At 47.0% G+C, this 20,194-nt stretch overlaps 2 protein-coding genes across 2 annotated transcripts in view; both read left to right on the plus strand.

The window, feature by feature from the left end:
• Nucleotides 1–3,431, plus strand: part of LOC121284736 (UDP-glucuronosyltransferase 1A1-like) — a 12,349-nt gene extending 8,918 nt beyond the window's left edge. The window contains exon 4 of the mRNA XM_041200287.1: nt 3,367–3,431. Within this exon, the coding sequence (XP_041056221.1) occupies nt 3,367–3,431 (65 nt within the window). The remainder of the gene's footprint in view (nt 1–3,366) is intronic.
• A 175-nt stretch (nt 3,432–3,606) lies between these two features.
• LOC121284737 (UDP-glucuronosyltransferase 1A1-like) lies at nt 3,607–19,574 on the plus strand. The gene is made up of 5 exons (XM_041200288.1): nt 3,607–4,458; nt 7,762–7,893; nt 10,197–10,284; nt 15,703–15,922; nt 19,298–19,574. The coding sequence occupies exons 1-5, from the start codon at nt 3,607–3,609 to the stop codon at nt 19,572–19,574; spliced, it is 1,569 nt and encodes a 522-aa protein (XP_041056222.1).
• The last annotated feature ends 620 nt before the right edge of the window (nt 19,575–20,194 follow it).

The raw sequence follows: 20,194 nt of genomic DNA on the forward strand, positions 1-20,194 counted from the left end.
TGTCCAGGTGTCCCAGGGATGTGTCACTGAATTTTAGGCCATGTATTCACCAGAGCCCTCCTGGCTGCAAGGCACTGGGAGGGTGTGCACGCGGCTGCAGTTTAAACATGGCGCCCGGAGTGAGGAAGCAGTGAGGTTACGGCGTGAGAAGCGAATTGGAGGCTGCCCGCCAGCGAGCGGGCGTGTTTCCTGTGGCTACATAAATAATGAGGTGGAATGGGACGATACGGTCACTGTGACAGGCAGCTGAAACGACTTTTTCCTGCCCACTACCCACTTTGGGCAAATCTGTGACGATAGTGCCCCAAGTCTCTTTAGACCTTCACTGTTTCTAGATTTTTACCAGTTAGAAAGTCCCTTGTTCTGATCTTTTAGTTCCAAAGTGGGTGACCTCACATTTGCTTACATGCAAATCCAATGGTCACTGATTTTTTTTCTCCTGTTCATTTAATCTGTTCATATCTCTTTGTAATGTTATGCTTCTATCTACATTGCACACAATAAAAACATAGAAAATAAGAGCAGGATTAGGTCTTTCAAGCCTGCTCTGCCATTCAATATGATCATGGCTGATCCTCTATCTCAACGCCACATTCCCGTTCTCTCCCCATATCCCTTGGTGCCATTAGAGTCCAGAAATCTATCTTTTCCTTCTTAAATATATTCAGTGACTTGGCCTCCCCAGCCTCCTATGGTAGAGAATTCCACAGGTTCACCACACTCTGAGTGAAGAAGTTTCTACTCACCTCAGCCCTAAATGGACTACCCCATATCTTAAGACTGTGACCCTTGTTCTAGACACCCCCAGCCAAAGGAAACATCATCCCTGCATCCAGTCTGTCCATCCCTGTCAGAATTTTATACGTTTTAATTAGATCACCTCTCATTCTTCTAAACTCCAGTGAATACAGGCCTAGTCGACCCAATCTCTCATCATACGACAATCCTGCCATCCCAGGAATCAGTTCACTGCACTCCCCCTATGGCAAGTATATCCTTTCTTAGGTAAGGAGACCAAAATTGCACACAATATTCCAGGTATGGTCTCACCAAGGCGCTGTACAGCTGCAGTAAGACACCCTTGCTCCTGTACTCAAGTCCTCTCACAATGAAGGTCAACAGATCATTTGTCTTCTTAGATGTTTGCTGCACCTGCATGCTTCCTTTCAGTGATTGTTTTACAAGGACACCCAGGTCCCTTTGTACATCAACATTTCCCAATCTATCATCATTTAAATAATACTGTCATTCTGTTTTTCCTATCGAAGTGGCTAACTTCACATTTATCACTTTATACTGCATCTGCCCATGTATTTGCCCACTCACTCAACTTGTCTGAATCACCTTGAAGCCTCTTAACAGCCTCGCCACTTACATTCCCACAAGTTTCATGTAGTCAGTAAACTTGGAAATATTACATTTGGTTCCCCCATCCAAATCACTGATATATATTGTGAATAGCTGGGGGCCGTGCACTGATCTCTGCAGTACCCCACTAGTCACCACCTGCCATTGTGAAAAAGACCCATTCATTCCTACACTCTATTTCCTGTCTGCTAACCAATTCTCAATCCATGCCAAGATATCACCCCCAATCCCTATGTGCTTTAATTTTGCACACTAATGTCTTATGTGGGACTTTATCAAAAGCTTTCTGAAAATCCAAATACACCACATCCTCTGGTTTCTGCTTATCTATTCAGCTAGTTACATCCTCAAAAAATACAGTATGTTTGTTAAACATGATTTCCCTTTAATAAATCCATGTTAACTTAGTCTAATCATGTTGATATTTTCTAATTATCACATCCTTTATAACAGACTCTAGCATTTTCCCTGCTACTGATGTTAGGCTAACCAGTCTGTAATTCCCTGTTTTCTCTCTCTCTCCTTTTTTAAACAGTGTTACATTTGCCACCCTCCAATCTGCTGGGACTGTTCCAGAATCTACAGAATTTTGGAAGATGACAACCAATGCATCCACTATTCCCATGGTCACCTCCTTTAGTACCCTGGGATGTAGATTATCAGGCCCTGGGGATTTATCAGCTTTCAGTCCCATTAATTTCTCCAGCGCTTTTGTTTAGTGATACTAATTTTCCTTCATTCTTCTTTCTCGCCAAACCCTCGGTCCCTAGCATTTCTGGGAGTTATTTGTGTCTTCCTCCCTGAAGACAGAACTAAAGTAGTTGCTTAATTGATCTGCCATTTCCTTGATCTCTATTGTAAATTCTCTCGTTTCGAACTGTAAGGGACCTACATTTGTCTTCACTAATCTTTTTCTTTTTCCTTACTCATAGAATCTTTTTACAGTCCACTTTTATGTTCCTTGCAAGTTTACTTTCATACTGTATTTTGCCTTCTTAATCAATCTCTTGGTCCTCCTTTGCTGAATTCTAAACTGCTCCCATTCCTCAGGCTTGCTACTTTTCTAGAAAATTTATATGAATCCTCTTTGGATCTAATACTTGCTTTAATTTCTTTTGTTAGCCACAGTTGGGCTGCTTTTCCTCTTGTGTTTTTGCACCAGGAAGGAACTATTAACTGTTACGATGCATACATTCGTTACTTAAATATTATCCACTGTCATGCAATCTGGATCTAGCTTCTGAATATCTGTTTAAACTAGTTAAATAATTAACTAGCTGCAGCTGCAAGCAGAGCCCGTTTCACCCGTTTTAAAGCTGGACTAAAACTCACCATCTCAGCTCAAAGAGCAACTTGTAGCTAGTCGCTAAATTAAAAAAAGACTAGACTTTGGATAGAAATTAACCCTTAAAAGTCCCTTTCTCACCAAACTCCAACATAAGCAATCAATTGCAGCCCAAAGCAGCACTCCATTGCTGCATACCTTTGTGTCAGTGGCAAATTTGCTTATGTGACTTTCTGTCCTATCACCTGAGCCATTAGTAAACATGGAGAATAGTTGAGGTCCCAGCATGGGCACCCTGCCTGCAGGAAGACAACATGCCATACAGGTCTCTTGTTCCCACTCCCTAAGGAGTGCCCCCTAATGATTGAGTTGGAATATCAATGGCCTATATGGGGATCAAAGCTGTGACCCTGTGTTCCATCCTAGTCACTGGTCTGCTGGGACTTAAGATTCTGGGTTGCATACTTGTTCCGGGATGACTCAGTTGGTACCATAGACAGAGTTGCTCAGTAGACAGTTCTTAGAAGAAACACATTCTGCTTATTTTCAAAGGAACTCAGCAGCTATACCTGTGTGCTTACAACTCCATCTCTGTCTCTACATTACAGACTCTAAACTAAAGACCACTGACTACTGAGGTAGCCGTCAATACTCTGCTATTGGATACCAAGATCATGTGATCTCCCATTATAACAATTTTCTTAACACATCAGATTACTGCACCCTGCGATTGTCAACTGAGCTATCCAGCTCAGCAAAGGTTAAACATATTAACTGAGATAATGTGATTAAGTGATTGTGTCTGTCGTGTTAAATATTAATAGCTCAGAAGTCACAGACTCTGTTAATCGTACTTTAACGGATTTTCAGTAGGCAATATATAACTGCTGAGAGCTCAGGCTGGACTCTGTTACTGAGCCTGCCACAGAGGGATTTGAGAAACTGCACAAGAGATGGCTTTGACCTACCAGCTGGGATGTCTGCTGGCTTGTCTGCAATGTTTCTGGGGTCCCACTGGAGGTGGAAAGCTGCTGGTTATTCCAACTGATGGGAGCCACTGGCTGAGCATGCAAATTCTACTCAAGGAACTCCATGGAAGAGGGCATAAGGTTATGGTGGTCTATCCTGAAAACAACTTGCTGATCACCCCCTCCTCCAACTACAGCAGCAAAACGTTTTCCATTGCTTTCAGCAAAGCTGAGGTGAACGAGTTATACGAGAACGTAACAGAGATGGGTTTTTACAGCGGAACATTCTACCAGAGGGTTCATAAAACCTTGCAGCATGTGAATAAAATCAGTCAGTTCTTGCACAGCATCTGCAAGCATCTGCTGTTTAACACGGAGCTCATGAAGGAGCTGGCTGAAGAGAAGTATGACGCTTTACTGACTGACCCTTCTGTCCCCTGTGGCACTATTATTGCAGAGAACCTCTCGCTGCCCACGATCAATCTGCTGCGGTGGCTGCCTTGCGGCTTGGATAATTTAGCCATGCAATGCCCCCGGCCGCTCTCCTACGTGCCAAGGATTTTGTCAGGGAACACCGATCGGATGACCTTCCTGCAAAGGATGAAAAATGTACTGCTCAGCTTACTGGAGCCACTGTTGTGCTGGTTCATATATTCACCTTTTGAAGAGCTGGCCCAGAGGTTCCTTCAGAGAGATGTGACACTGGTCCAGCTGCTGAGTCAAACTTCCATCTGGCTGCTGAGGTACGACTTCACGCTCGAGTATCCGAGACCTCTGATGCCAAATATGGTGCTGGTTGGAGGCATTAACTGCAAGGACAGGAAACCCTTACCACAGGTATGGACAAGACTGGTGTAAATGGAAAGAGAGAATAAACATTGATGTTAGCAATGGTAGGGACATTAAATGATAAATATATGGTCCATTGGAACTTGAAGCACAAGTAAGCTGACATAATTACTAATTATTTGAGGCGGTAGGTCATTTGAATATGCCATCTATTAAATCAGCAAGAGAAAAGGAAAATACTGCACATGCTGGAAATCTGAAGTAAAAGCACAAAATGCTGGAAAAACTCAGCAGGTCTGGCAGCATCTATGGAGAGAGAAACAGAGTTAACCTTTCAAGCCCAGCATGACTCTTCTTTCAGAGCTGAAGAAGTCATACAGATTTGAAACATTAACTGTTTCTCTCTTTCCACAGCTGCACCCAGAACTGCTGAGCTTTTCCAGCATTTTTTGCTTTTATTTAATTCAGTATATTTAGTCAGTGCTATTTTCATTTCCAAACTTGCTCTTTGGTAATTTATCTATGTATTGACGGACACTGATCCACTTCTTATTGTGCTCTGTAACTTCCCTTTACACCTGAAGCATTATCAAAGTATCATTGCCACCATCTTATATTTGAGATTTTGTTGCTCAGTGACATTTGACTTAGGTCGATTTGTTAGTTAGATGTTGTACTTAATGTAACCCTGAGTGCTGATATATGATATCGCAATAAAGTAGATTGGAGTAGCCTGGATCTATTTTTTTGATTATTGATTCGTGTGTGGGCATCGCTGGCTGGGCCAACAATGATTGCCCATCCCTAATTGCCCTTGAGAAGATGGCAGTGAGTCGCCTCCTTGAACCGCTGCGGCCCACGTGGTGTAGGTACAACCACGGTGCTGTTAGGAAGGAAGTTCCAGGATTTTTGACCCAGTCATGTCAAAGGAATTGGTCAAAGATCAACCGTATTTCATTGAAAGGTGCAGCAGGCGCGAGGGGCCGAATGGCCTTCTCCCATGCTCCTACTTCTTGAGTTCTTATGAGCTTATTAAGTGTGGGGCCTACAGTGAGTGAAGCAGAAAGGGGAGTACCTTACTTTCCCTGCCCTGGTCAAGTCATTGAATTTCTTGCAACACTGTGGAACCATCATGAGAACAAAGGATGTCTCATTCAAAGCCTCTGCCAGCTCTGTCCATGCCCACTTCCTGGCTGCACATGAGTGCTGGAACGTGGTGCCGGGGGTGGAGGGTTTGTGTGGGAGCAATGCTGAAGGTCTGATCAGCCTCTAACTTCATGGAGAGGCCTGCAGTCCTTATTGGGCAGAAGGGGGTAAAGTCCTCCCCTCCTGGCAGCTTCTCCTGTCAATCAGCAGCAGCCACCAGCACAAAGGAAAAGTCGGAGGCAATGGAGGATTTTCTGCTGAGTCATTTGACTGACTGAATTGAAAAGCACACCGATAGAGAGCTGCCTGACAGTCATCATGCACTGCCAGGTTGTTTGCCCTGGCTGGGGAACAGATTCAGGATAAGTGGGCTCGATCATTTGAGCTGAGATGAGGGGAAATTCCTTCACTGCACGGGCTGCGAATCATTGGATTTGGTTTGTGGATGCTCCATCTTTGAGAATATCTAGGGCTGGGATAGACAGATTATTTGATCTCTCATGGAAATCAAGAAATATGGGGAGTGGGTGGGAAAGTGGAGTTCAGGTAGATTAGAACACCAGCCATGATTGTACTGATTGATGGAGCAGGCTTGAGGGGCTGAATTTTGCTTTGCAAAAATATACTTTGTTAATAAAATGTCTAAAAGAACATTACAAAACATTTCAAAATGGTTGTTACAGAAAGTGCAATGATATTCGGATTATCTACTGGTTGATCCTGTTGCACTCTGAGGTGCTTCAATACAATAATAAGGACATTTCAAAATGGTCGTTACACAAAATGCAATGGTCTTTTAAGTTGACAAAATACATCATGTTGCTCTCTGAGGTGCTTCAATACTACTATGATACCTTTAGCATTCACTGCATACATTCAATGTGAGTCATACAACCCGAGGTTTCTATACAATTCCCAGCCCCTCTGTGCACTATGGCTGAAAGGTCATAGACAGCGACCTTTCCCCACTGCGCCTTTACGGCGGCTGCCCCAAGCTTTAGTGCGTCCTTCAGCATGTAGTCCTGGACCTTGGAATGTGCCAGTCAGCAACACTCGGTCTGGGACAACTCTTTGCACTGGAAGACCAACAAGTTTCGGACAGACCAAAGAGCGTCTTTCACCGATTTGGTGATCCTCCAGCTGCATTTGATGTTTGTCTCGGTGTGTGTCCCTGGGAACAGCCCGTAGAGCACTGAGTCCTGTGTCACAGAACTGCTCGGGATGAACCTCGACAAAAACCACTGCATCTCTCTCCAGACCTTCTATGCAAAGGCACAATCCACAAGGAGGTGGGTTTTTAAGGGGCTGAATGGCCTACTCATGCTTCTATTTCTTACGTTCTCCCCAGCCTTAGTCTGGCGGATATTCTTTGCCCCCCACTTTTATAGTTCTTCACTCCAACACTCTGAAGGCCCATTGGTTATGTTCCAAAAATGTCCAAACCACACTGGCCACTTATACCAAGCTACACCCATTTTTATGTTCTGGTTTATGCCAATGAAATTGGCAGGAAATTTGTGTGTAACTTGGCATCAGGAGGGTGTGGAAATATGAATACTCTCACTTGCAGCTTCTGATTTACAGGATATTCCACAACATTATTTATATCACCTCCTTGTGGATAGTGTCAACAACAGATCCCATAAATCACTGTTTCATCATCGTCCATCTTGGCATAAGTAAAGTTTCCTGGATCAACCATAAATAATCAACATAATTAGACCTAATTGTCACGAGCCAGCATTTCAGTCACTCATATTTAAATACTCATAGTGAGTAATACTGAAAAAAGAGACATGTCAAAGCTTTACATCTTGCACTCATCAGGACACTTGCAAGAATGCCAACATAAGGGAAAATTTTCAGCTAAACAAAATAAGTGACAGCCATTCGCTGACTCAATCCTCAGGGCAATGTCTTGGCCAATCAAGCTCATGCTGCCTGGTTTAAATTTCAAGCAATGGTTGGCAGTTAACTGTTAGTCACTTTCATTGGTGCATTCTCCAAGACAACGTCTCCACCCAATCAGCACTCTCTTCACATACAGTATAAATCGTTGTTTTCCCCCTTATGTTGGCATTCTTGCGAGTTTCCTGATGAACGCACGACGAAAACTTCGACGTGTACCTTAATTCAGCAACATGGAAGTTCTGTACCACCAAACGACCATTTATTCATCTTGCTCTCCTTTTTGTTTCTCTGCAGGATTTAGAAGAATTTATGAACAGTTCTGGAGAACATGGAGCTGTGATCTTCTCCTTAGGGTCAATGATGTCAGGCATGCCAATCGCAACAGCCAATCTGGTTGCAGAAGCACTGGGTCAAATTCCTCAGAAGGTGATTCCAGATCGAGGTGGCGACGAACATTCGAACAATAGATTAAGGTTAGCTAAATGCAGTATCAGGTGTCCATTCATTGCAGCTTCACATAAGCTTCACATATTAAAACCCTTCCTTCTGCAGCTTTGTATCTATATGGACCAGAAGGATTGGGAAACATAGTCGAGGGGTCTTTATCTGTCAGGTCTATTGGGAGCGATCTGGAAGAAATCACAGAACCTGGGGAGAGCACGCACCCCAAGAGGAGCAAAGAGCACACTCTCATAGGGTGAGATTTTCCAGCCCACTGCTGGGGATCATCCGGTCCCACCCAATGGCCTTTTGGCCGGCCTGCCACACTCCCGGCAATGGGGCCCCTGTCACAGCAGAGCTGGAAAACCTAGGCCATAAAACGAGCCAGTACAGAAGCAGCCCATTTGGCCCATCATGCATGGCTCTTTGAAGGAGCTATCCAATTAGCCCCTCTCTCTCCCCCAGAGTACATCCATGTTTTAACACATAATGGCCTTCAAGCAAAGCCTCACCATTCAAGGTTAGTTGTAGTCGATCTAGCTTATACAACTTAACGCCCTTTATGCTTTTGGGCAGCCATCTCCTCCAGGTCCTGATGCACTAATGCACCCCATAACATGGGACTGATGACAAGGCAATATTGTTTTGATCAGGGCTGTAGTGATTTGCCTTCAACAATGCTAATTCCAGGCCTGACTTTGAATCCTGAACTCCCTTCCTTTTGTGTCTTCTTCCTGCTAAACGCTCTATCATTTTTACACGCATGGTTTTAACCGGACTTTAGTGCCAAGACAGTCTGGATTAGTTTTTGTGAATACCTTCGGCATTAGAACCAGCTTTGGAACAGCAACAAAGCAACACCATTTTGCACACAGGTAATACAGGAAACACTCAGGCCTGCGGACAGAAAAAGCAGTGTTAATGTTTCAGACTGATGGCCTTTCATCAGAACTGAGATATTGGTGGTGGTCAGTTTTTAGGCAAGTGCAGAGTCAGGGGAGAGAAGGTGGAGGGAAAGCTAAGGGTCAACCACAGACAGTGGTTGAAGAGAATAGATGCAGTAATGGAGGGAGAAGGGATGGCAGATTTGGATGAGGAGGTCTTGAGATGCATTGGCAGCGTCCCTACCTCTAGGCCAGCAACTCTGGGTCCAAGTCCCACTTCAGGGCTAGATGGCCACAGGAGGTGGTCAGCTATACTGCAGAAGTCAATGATGAACCACTGCCGTACTTTGCCAAACATCATCATGGACCAATCCAAGGGAAGTCCATGGTCGCCAACACCCTCTTAGGGCATGAAATATCTGAAGGGGGAGGAGGAATGCCTTTGGCAGGATGCATTATGACAATGAGCTGAATAAACATGGCGTGCAGTTCCTTGTATTTAGAAGATAGAAGGGTGTTTAAAATGACAGAGGATTGATCATGTGCTCATGGAGAAACTCTTCTCAAACTCAATGAGGATGGAAGGCTGTATGTGCCTAGTAATCCTGAAATTTTGGTACCGCTTTCCACTCACCTTGTTTACTCCCACCTACGTCTTCATTCTAATTGTCACAGAGGAAAATATGATGACAGTGTCTTGGTACTATTTCCAAACATTACACAGATAATCTGCTTTGTATTGTAATGCAGCCTTTAAGAAATTACCTGTGAAGATTCATTTGAATGTTGACTGAAACTTGTCAGAAGTCTGCTGCTCAATGTTATAGCTTCAAAGGTCACAACTGGAGAATTTGTGTGGATTTACCCAAAATAATGCACTGAATTGGGTAGGGACAGATGAGGGGTGCAAATAAAATCACTTACATTCATATAGCGTGACCTCAGGATGTTTCAAAGTGCTTTACAGCCAATGACCTACTTTTGAAGTGTAGTCACTGTTGTAATATAGAAAACACAGCAGCCAATTTGCACACAGCAAGCTCCCATGAACAGCAATGCAATAATGGCCAGATTATATGTTTTAATGATGTTTGTTGACGGATATATATTGACCAGGACACCAGTGAGACTTCCCTGTTGTTCTTTGACACATTGCCATGGGATTTTTTACATTCACCTCAGCAGGCAGAAGAGACCTTGGATTTAATGTCTCATTTGAAAGGCAGTATCTCCAACAGTGCAGCCACACCCTTAGTGCTGCACAGGGAAGTCAGACTTGAATATTTTGTGCTTGAATCCTGGGACTTGAACCTAGAACCTTCTGACTCCGAGGCAAAAGTGCTACCCGCTGAACTGAGGTTGATCTGGCAACTGATTATTGGAATGTTGTCTCTTTGGTGATAGGTCCTTTGGAGATACGTTGGAGAAAAACCTTCGACGCTGGCATCAAATACCAAGCTGATGAAATGGCTGCCACAAAATGATCTACTGGGTGAGAGAGCAACGTGTGTTGATTCTGGTAGGGTGGTAGAAAATGCAAGCAGTAACCCCACCCAGCCAGTATGAGGTCCCTGTCCACTTCCCAGTCAGAATACACGAGTTTGGCAATACCTGATTGTGACAAATTGAGATTTACAGTAACGTTGTTAAACTAGACACTAAGACCTGGCCTTCTCTGCAGTGGTATCTGCCATATTTTATCACATTTAGTCCACTCCTTGGAAGGGTAGATTTCCTCACTAACCTCACCGGTGTAAGCCTCCTTCAGCAGCACCTTCGAAACCCATGACCGCTACCATCTAGTAGGACAAGGGCAGCAGAAAGATGGGAACACCACCACCGCCTGGAAGTTCCCCTCCAAGCCACACAAGTCAGGATGATGTGTGGCTTGGAAATATATCGCCGTTCCTTCACTGTCGCTGGGTCAAAATCCTGGAACTCCCTCCCTAACAGCACTGTGGGTGTACCTACACCACATGGGACTGCAGCAGTTCAAGGAGGCAGCTCACCACCACCTTCTCAAGAGGCAATTAGGGACAGGTAACAAATGCTGGTCTAGCCAGCGACGCCCAAGTCTGTAAATTAATAAAGAAAGAAATATACAACACAGGAGAATTTCTTAGGGAGGAAATTCAGGTGTAAATACTTTCTGATCCTTGCACCTTTAAAGGGCTTCCTTGTCCAGTGTCCTCCTGTTTTTTGGGCCTTCCTCTGAACCGCCACCATTCCCCAGTGCCCTCATAGACTCGTGGAATAGTTACAGTGGAGAAGGAGGCCATTCAGCCCATCATATCAGTGCTGGGCTCTCTCTCGCCTCGTCCAGCTCCTTTCTCCTACAGCCCTGCAAATTTTCCCTCTTCAGGTAACGACCCATTTGTGTCTCCTTCTGAGGGACAGCCCAAGTGGTGCAGCAGCGGTACACGCCCAGCCCATTACCCTGCCGATGTACCCTGGCTGCGTGAGGGATCAGAGGCCTCGGGCTCGGCACCCGATCAAGTGAGGAGCCTGTGAGCTTGAAAGGGAGGCCTCAAGGTTTTACTTCGACAGCTTTGGGGCACCTTTTGCAGCCCCTGCAACCCACGGGACGGGGGGTGGCCAGAATTTACACACAGCCCGGAGACCGAGGAGTTTGGGGTCCTTGCTGGCAGCTCTTCGGATGCACTGAGAAACCCCCCCCGACACATACAAACCACCCCAACAACCACCAGCCCCCCCCAACACAACCACCCCCCAACACACACAACCCCCCCCCAACACAACCACACCCCCGATCACAACCACCCCCCCCAAACACAACCAGCCCCCACAACAACCCCTCCAACAACCATCCCCCAAACACAACCACCCCTCTCACACCACCACCCTCCCAACACAACCACCACTCCCCAACAACCCCCTCACACATAACCACCCCCCCCAACAACCCTAAACACAACTACCTCCCCAACAACCACCACACCCACACAACCAAACCCCCAACTCAACCAGCCCCCCAACACAACCACGTCCCCACACAAGTCCCACCCCCATACAACCACCCCTCTCACACAAGCCCCACACCCCCACAACCAACCCCCCCAACAAAACCAAACCCCACAATACAGCCACCGCCCCCACACAACCACCCCCCAAACAGACCCCCCACACAACCCCTCCACACATCCAACACCCCTACAACCACGCCCACACATCCCCACACAACCAACCCCCCACAGACAACCAACCCCACCACACAACCACCCCCGCCACACACAACCAACCCCCCGACACAACCACCCCACCTACACAATCACCTCCCAAATATCCACACACCACCCCCCTCACACCCACCACAGAACAACCCTCTCGCACATCCCCCACACAACCACCCCCCACACAACCGCACCCCCCCCACACAATCGCTCCCCCATACACAACTAGCCCCCCCACACACAACCGCCCCCCACTACACACAACCGCCCCCAACACACAACCGCCCTCCTAACAAACAACCGTCACGCCCACACAACCACCCCTACTCCCCTACCCCGTGCACGGTGAGCATGGGAATCGTTCTCGACCTTTCCAGATTCAGCGCACAGAGAAAGGGCCAGACTCTCCACACTAAAATAACTCTGGTTAAACCCGGTTGGCAGAATTGAAATCAAAAAGCAGGAAACACTAAACAAAATCAAAAACAGAAATACCTGGAAAAACTCATCAGGTCTAGCAGCATCAGCGGAGAAGAGTACAGTTGACGTTTTGAGTCCTCATGACCCTTCAACAGAACTAAATAACAATAGGAAAGGGGTGAAATATAAGCTGGTTTAAAGGGGGTGGGTTTTGTTGGGACAAGCAGCCAGTGATAGGAGGAGATAACCAAAAGATGTCACAGATGAAAGAACAAAGAGGTGTTGAAGGTGGTGATATTATCTAAAGGAATGTGCTAAATAAGAGTAGAAGACAGGACAGATAAGGTTCAGATAGCTCTTGTGGGGGTGGGGGAATACTAAAAGGTAGAAATAAACAATGGGTGGAAATACATTTAAAAATAATGGAAAAAGGTGGGAAAAGAAAAATCTATATAAATTATTGGAAAAAACAAAAAGGAGGGGGAAGAAACGGGAAGGGCTGGGGGATGGAGGAGAGAGTTCAAGATCTAAAATTGTTGAACTCAATATTCAGTTCAGAAGGCTGTAAAGTGCCTAGTCGGAAGAGGAGGTGCTGTTCCTCCAGTTTGCGTTGAGCTTCACTGGAATAATGCAGCAGACCAAGGACGGACATGTGGGCATGAGAGCAGGGTGGGGTGTTGAAATGGCAAGCACCAGGGAGGTCCGGGTAATACTTGCGGACAGACCAAAGGTGCTCTGCAAAGCGGTCACCCAATCTGCATTTGGTCTCTCCAATGTAGAGGAAACTGCATTGGGAGCAACGAATACAGTACACTAAGTTGAGGGAAGTGCAAGTGAAATGCTGCTTCAATTGAAATGAGTGTTTGGGCCCTTGGACAGTGAGGAGAAGTGAAGGGGCAGGTGTTGAACATCAAGCCATTGTTTCCAGGACTGTCACTGACCTCATTTCCTCTGGAGATCTCCTTCCACAGCTTCCAACCTGATAGTCGCCCAACCTCGGACGGCCCACTTCTATCTCCTACCCAAAATCCACAAACAGGACTGTCCCGGCAGACCGATCGTGTCGGCCTATTCCTGCCCCACGGAACTCATTTCTCGCTATCTTGACTCCTTTCTCTCTCCCCTTGTCCAGTCCCTTCCCACCTACATCCGTGATTCCTCTGACACCTTACGTCACATCAACAACTTCCAGTTCCCTGGCCCCAACCGCCTCCTCTTCACCATGGACGTCCAATTGCTCTACACCTCCATCCCCCACCAGGATGGTCTGAAGGCTCTCAGCTTCTTCCTCGAACAGAGGTCCGAACAATCCCCATCTACCACTACTCTCCTCCGTCTGACTGAACTTGTTCTCACACTAAACAATTTCTCCTTAAACTCGTCTCACGTCCTCCAAATAAAAGGTGTGGCTATGGTTACCTGCATGGGCCCCAGCTATGCCTGTCTATTTATGAGGTATGTGGAACATTCCTTGTTCCAGTCTTACTCCGGCCCCCTCCCACAACTCTTTCTCCGGTACATCGATGATTACTTCGGAGCTGCTTCATGCTCTCGTCGGGACCCGGAAAAATTTATTAATTTTGCTTCCAATCTCCACCCCTGCATCATTTTCACATGGTCCATCTTTGACACTTCCCTTCTCTTCCTTGACCTCTCTGTCTCAATTTCTGGTGTTGGACTGTCCACCAATATCCATTACAAGCCTACCGACTCCCACAGCCACCTCGACTACAGCTCCTCACACCCCGCTTCCTGTAAGGACCCCATCCCATTCTCTCAGTTCCTTCGCCTCCGTCGCATCTGTTCTGATGATGCTACTATCAAAAACAGTTCCTCTGACATGTCCTCCTTCTTCATTAACCGAGGTTTTCCACCCACAGTAGTTGACAGGGCCCTCAACCGTGTCCGGCCCATCTCCCACGCACCCGCCTTCTCCACCCTCCCACAAACATGATAGGGTCCCCCTTGTCCTCACTTATACCCCCACCAGCCTCTGCATTCAAAGGATCATCCTTCGCCATTTCCGCCAACTCCAACATGATGCCACCACCAAACACATCTTCCCTTCACCCGCCCACCCCCACCCCGGCGGCATTCCGTAGAGATCGTTCCCTCTGGGACACCCTGGTCTACTCCTCCATCACCCCCTGCTCCTCAACCCCCTCCCATGGCACCTCCCCATGCAAACGCAGAAGATGCAACACCTGCCCCTTCCCTTCCTCTCTCCTCACCATCTAAGGGCCCAAACACTCCTTTCAAGTGAAGCTGCATTTCACTTGCACTTCCCTCAACTTAGTGTACTGCATTCGTTGCTCCCAATACAGTTTCCTCTACATTGGAGAGACCAAACACAGACTGGGTGACCGCTTTGCAGAACACCTTCGGTCTGTCCACAAGCATGACCCAAACTTCCCTGTCGCTTGCCATTTCAACACTCCACCCTGCTCTCTTGCCCACATGTCTGTCCTTGGTCTGCTGCATCGTTCCAGTGAAGCTCAACGCAAACTGGAGGAACAGCACCTAATCTTCCGACTAGGCACTTTACAGCCTTCCGGACTGAATATTGAGTTCAAAAATTTTAGATCTTGAACTCACTCCTCCATCCCCAGCCCCTTCCCGTTTCTTCCTCCTCCAATTTGTTTTTTCCAATAATTTATGTAGATCTTTCTTTTCCCACCTATTCCATTATTTTCAAATGTACTTCCACTCATTGTTTATTTCTACCTTTTAGTATTGCCCCACCCCCACAAGAGGTATCTGAATCTTATCTATCCTGTCTTCTACTCTTAATTAGCACATTCCTTTAGATAATATCACCACCTTCAACACCTCTTTGTTCTTTTGTCTGTGACATCTTTTGGTTATCTCCACCTATCACTGGCTGCTTGTCCCAACAAATACCAACCCCCCACCCTCTTAAACCAGCTTATATTTCACCCCTTTCCTATTTTTACTTATTCTGTTGAAGGGTCATGAGGACTCGAAACGTCAACTGTGCTCTTCTCCGACGATGCTGCCAGACCTGCTGAGTTTTTCCAGGTGTTTCTGTTTCTGTTTTTGTTTTGGATTTCCAGCATCCGCAGTTTTTTGTTTTTAAGCAGGAAACACTGTTGGTGTTTAGAGGCAAAAAGGACAAAATAACGCGAAAGCCCCCATTGTCACAGAGGAGACCCTTTTTCAAACAGAAGTCTCTTGAGGGATTTCTTATGGATAATCTCCCAGCACTTACATACCTTGCTGAAGGCAACTTGGATCGCAGGAAATTAACCTTTATTCTTATCCCATGTTCTGTGAACTAGGGCATCCCAAAATGCGCGCTTTCCTGACACACGGCGGGTCGCATGGAGTCTACGAGGCTATCTGCAGTGCTGTGCCAATGGTCTTACTGCCGTTGTTTTCCGACCAGGCAGACAATGCAGAGCGCATAAAGGATCGTGGAGCTGGCATTGTCTTGAGTTTAAAAGATACCAGCTCTCGGGATCTGAGGGACGCACTAAGCTTGGTTATCAACGACAGCAGGTGAGTGAGGTTCACACAGCTTCAAGGTGGGTGGCATCTTCCAAATCCTTTCGTCTTGTTTTAAAAGCCGGAGCGAAGCAGAGAAAAGGGAGATCTATCCACGTGTCTGTTATAAGGTATTTATGCAGCTTCCTTTACAGCCCAAAGCGCTTTCTGCCCGATAGAAAATGTTTTCTAAGTATGCTCGCTGTTGTGGGCTAGGAAGTATAGCAGCCAATTTAGAACCATGGAACGGTTGCAGCCCAGAAGAAGGCCCTTTGGCCCATCAGGCCTGTGCTGGTCCTCTTAAAAAGGAGCAATTTGCCCAGTGCCATTCCCCTGCCATTTTCCTGTGGTCCTGAAGCTTTCTCCCTTTCCAGAAGATGGACTCAATTCCCTTTGGAAGGCCTCAATTGACCCCGTCTCCACCACATTCTCAGGCAGTGCATTCCAGATCCCTCTGAATAGGATGGTCACCGTGGAAGCGGCCAAACAGGAGGCCTACTTGCTGATCAAATCAATGCTGGTGATTGCCTGACCTGCTGAGGGTTCTAGCATTTTCTGGTTTTATCTTGTGGCAGAAGAACATTGGTCTAGCGATTCCGATGTACATCTAGGGTGCACTTCTCACTGTAGTGTCAGTATGGAGAAGTGAAACACTTGCCTTGGCTTGCACATGCACCTTTGGAACTGGTAAGCACGTCAATAAAGCTGCACCAAGAGGATCCATTCCGGTCCTCCTACTGTTCACACCAGGGAAGCACTGAAGTAGGTAGAGCAGTCTTAGTTACACCAGGATGAAACATGCTCACGTTTCTTCTTCCAAAAGGTACACAGAGAGAGCTCTGTGATCAGCAGCCTGAAGGAAGAAGACGGCTCAGTAAATCATCGCAATCCGACATTTTGAGGATCAGCAAATCTTTTTATGCTAGATTGTATGACGTGAAGCCCACAGACAGCACAGGCTCCCAGTCCTTCCTGTGCTCTATCACAGAGGTCTTAAACGACAGAACACGGGAGATCCTGGACAAACCGCTAACTCCTGACAATCTCACTAAGACCCTTGAGTCCTTCGAGAAAAGTAAAACTCCCGTGAGCAACGGCTTACCGGCTGAGTTGTATTCGGCTCTGTGGGACTGGATCGGCCCAGACCTGCTAGAAGTGTATGAGAGTATGCTTCTGGCCGGCAGCATGTCAGAATCCATGAGGAAAGGCATCATCACCCTCATCTACAAGCAGAAGGGGGAAAGGGAGGAAATTAGAAATTGGTGACCCATCTCACTGTTGAATGTGAACTATAATATTCTGTCCAAGGTCATCCTCAGTTGGTGATCCACCCTGACCAGACCTGCGCTGTACCTGGCAGGAAGATATCTGACAGCCTCACGCTACTCAGGGATACAATTGCCAATGTACGGGACAGGGGTGTGGACACCGGCCTCATCAGCCTGGATCAGGAGAAAGCATTTGACAGAATATCGCACACCTACATGGTGGATGTGCTCTCCAAAATGGGGTTTGGGAAGGGAATCCACAACTGGATCCAACAGCTCTGCACTAACATCAGTAGCGCAGTTTCAATCAATGGGTGGGAATCAGATAGCTTTCCAATTAAATCTGGAGTCAGGCAGGGCTGCCCTCTCTTGCCTGTCCAGTTTGTGTGTTACATAGAACCCTTTGCCGAGACCATCAGGAAGGATCCGGGCATAAGACGAGTGACAATCCCAGGCAGGGGAGGCACTCAGGTTAAAGCCTCCCTGCACATGGACGACGTCACTGTCTTCTGCTCGGATCTGCTGTCGGTGTGCAGACTGATCCACATCTGCAAACGGTTCCAACTGGCCTCGGGAGCCCAAGGTAAATCGTGGGAAGAGCGAGGCCATGTTCTTTGGGAACTGGGCTGACCGATCCTTTGTCTCCTTCACCATCAGGGCTGACAGACTGAAGGTGCTGGGGATATGGTTCGGAGGGACCGAGGCATGCGTTAGAAACTGGAAGGAGCGAGTGGCTATGGTGAAACAAAAACTGTGCATGTGGGAGTGACACTCCCTCTCCATTATGGGTAAGAACCTGGTCATCAGGTGTGAGGCACTTTTGGTGTTGCTGTACATGGTGCAGGTCTGGCCCATTCCTCACTCCTGTGCGATGTCGATCACCCGAGCCATCTTTCGCTTTATGTGGAGGTTGAAAATGGATTGTGATGTACAAGCCTCTAGGGAAAGGGGGAAAAAACGTGCCCAACATCGCCCTCATACTGATGGCCACCTTTGTGTGCGGCTGTAACAAGCTGTGCATAGACCCTCGGTACACAAACACCAAGTGTCACTACTTGCTGAGGTGTTGCGAAGGATGGGTCTGGCCATGCTGCCGTGGAACGCTCCAATTAGTTGGACCGTGCCGTATCACCTATCCCTCGTGGAAAAACTAATGCAGAGAAACACATTTGACTACAAGTCTATCAGGCAGTGGTCAGCACGTAACGTCTTAGAGGCCCTGAGGGAAAAGGAGATGGTGGATCCTGTGGGATGGTTCCCCAAGCAGACTGTCAAAGTCATTTGGCAGAATGCCTCATCACCAGAACTTTCCAACAAGCACCAAGACGTAGCTTGACTGGAGGTGAGTAAGGCCCTCCCCATCAGATCCTTCCTACACGCCAGGAGTCTCAACCCCTCCGCACACCGCCCTCGAGATGGCTGTGGTGGGGTAGAGACCGTTGTTCATCTCCTTGTGGAATGTGCCTTTCTAAACAAGGTCTGGAGAGAGATGCAGTGGTTTTTGTCGAGGTTGATCCCGAGCAGTTCTGTGACACAGGACTCTGTGCTCTACGGGTTATTCCCAGGGACACACACCGAGACAAACATCAACTGCAGCTGGAGGATCATCAACTCGGTGAAAGACGCTCTTTGGTCTGCCCGAAACTTGTTGGTCTTCCAGTGCAAAGAGTTGTTCCCGGCCGAGTGTTGCAGACTGGCACATTCCAAGGTCCAGGACTACGTGCTGAGGGACGCACTAAAGTTTGGGGCAGCTGCCGCAAAGGTGCAATGGGGAAAGGTCTCTGTCTAAGGCCTTTCTGCCATAGTGCACCGAGGGGCTGGGAATTGTATAGAAACCTCGGGTTGTATGACTCACATTGAGCGTATGCAATGAATATTGCATGTATCACAATTGTGTTGAAGCACCTCAGAGTGCAACATGATCTGTGTCGATAACTTGAATACCATTGCACTGTCTGACTGTAACGAGCATGTTGAAATGTCTGTAATGTTCATTGTTTGTATTGAAGCACCTTGTGATCTATGTGGAAAACTTGATGGCCATTTAGAAATGTTTTGTAATGTTCTCTCAGATATTTTATGCATAAAGTATATTTTTCCAAAAAATGACGTTCTCTTTCAGATACAAGGAAGCCATCATGAAGATGTCTTCCATCTACAAGGACCGCTCAATGGAGTCCCTGGAGCTCTCGGCCTACTGGGTGGAGTATGTGATGAGGCACGGAGGAGCCAAACATTTACGACCTGCAGCTCACGATTACAACTGGATCCAATACCACTGCCTTGATGTCATGGCGGCTCTTGTTGCCATGGTGTTGCTGCTTCTCTTCTTGGTGATCAAGTGCTGCTTGTTCTGTCGACGAAGGGTGAGAGGCCAAGCTAAGAGGAAGAAAGATTGAGGCACCTTTTTACAAGTGAGCCCTCCCCTGAGCACCCAGACGGACAACGCCTCCCTCTGGCGGGGTTGTGGCCGTGGAGACGAGCGACAGCGCTCACTGACGATTGAATCCAGCGCCGTTAGGATTGGGTTGGGGTGGTAGGGTTAAAGTAATTCTCTCAGTTCCCAGCAGCACTATTGGGTGATGCAGTGTCTCGGAAGCCAATACCCTGTTCATCTCTTGGCCACAGAGTAGCACTGAATGGAATGGAAAAACTGACAGCCAATCCCCGAAATCTCCCGGCTCCAAACACCCTCAGCTCACTTGTTAAAATGTGTGGAGAGAAAGTAAAATGAATGGATTTCAGATACTACAAATATATGCTCAATTATTTTTCAGGAGTTTTCAGTGAGATTTGTTCGGCTATACCACATAATAAAATCCCCGTATTTCAGAAACAGAAGCTTTTCTCATTTCCCAAGGACCTGTTGGAGATAATGGCCGGAATCTTCCGTCCTGGAGTCCGACTCCAGCGGCAGGCACGGAAGCGGGAATGATTTCCGCTGGGGATGGGATAGCTGGGCAGGCACCATCCTGCGCTGTTCAGCTCATTACACATGGATCCAGGAGGGGCTGATTCA

Source organism: Carcharodon carcharias, chromosome 12 (genome assembly GCF_017639515.1).
Source record: "Carcharodon carcharias isolate sCarCar2 chromosome 12, sCarCar2.pri, whole genome shotgun sequence".
NCBI lineage: Eukaryota > Metazoa > Chordata > Chondrichthyes > Lamniformes > Lamnidae > Carcharodon > Carcharodon carcharias.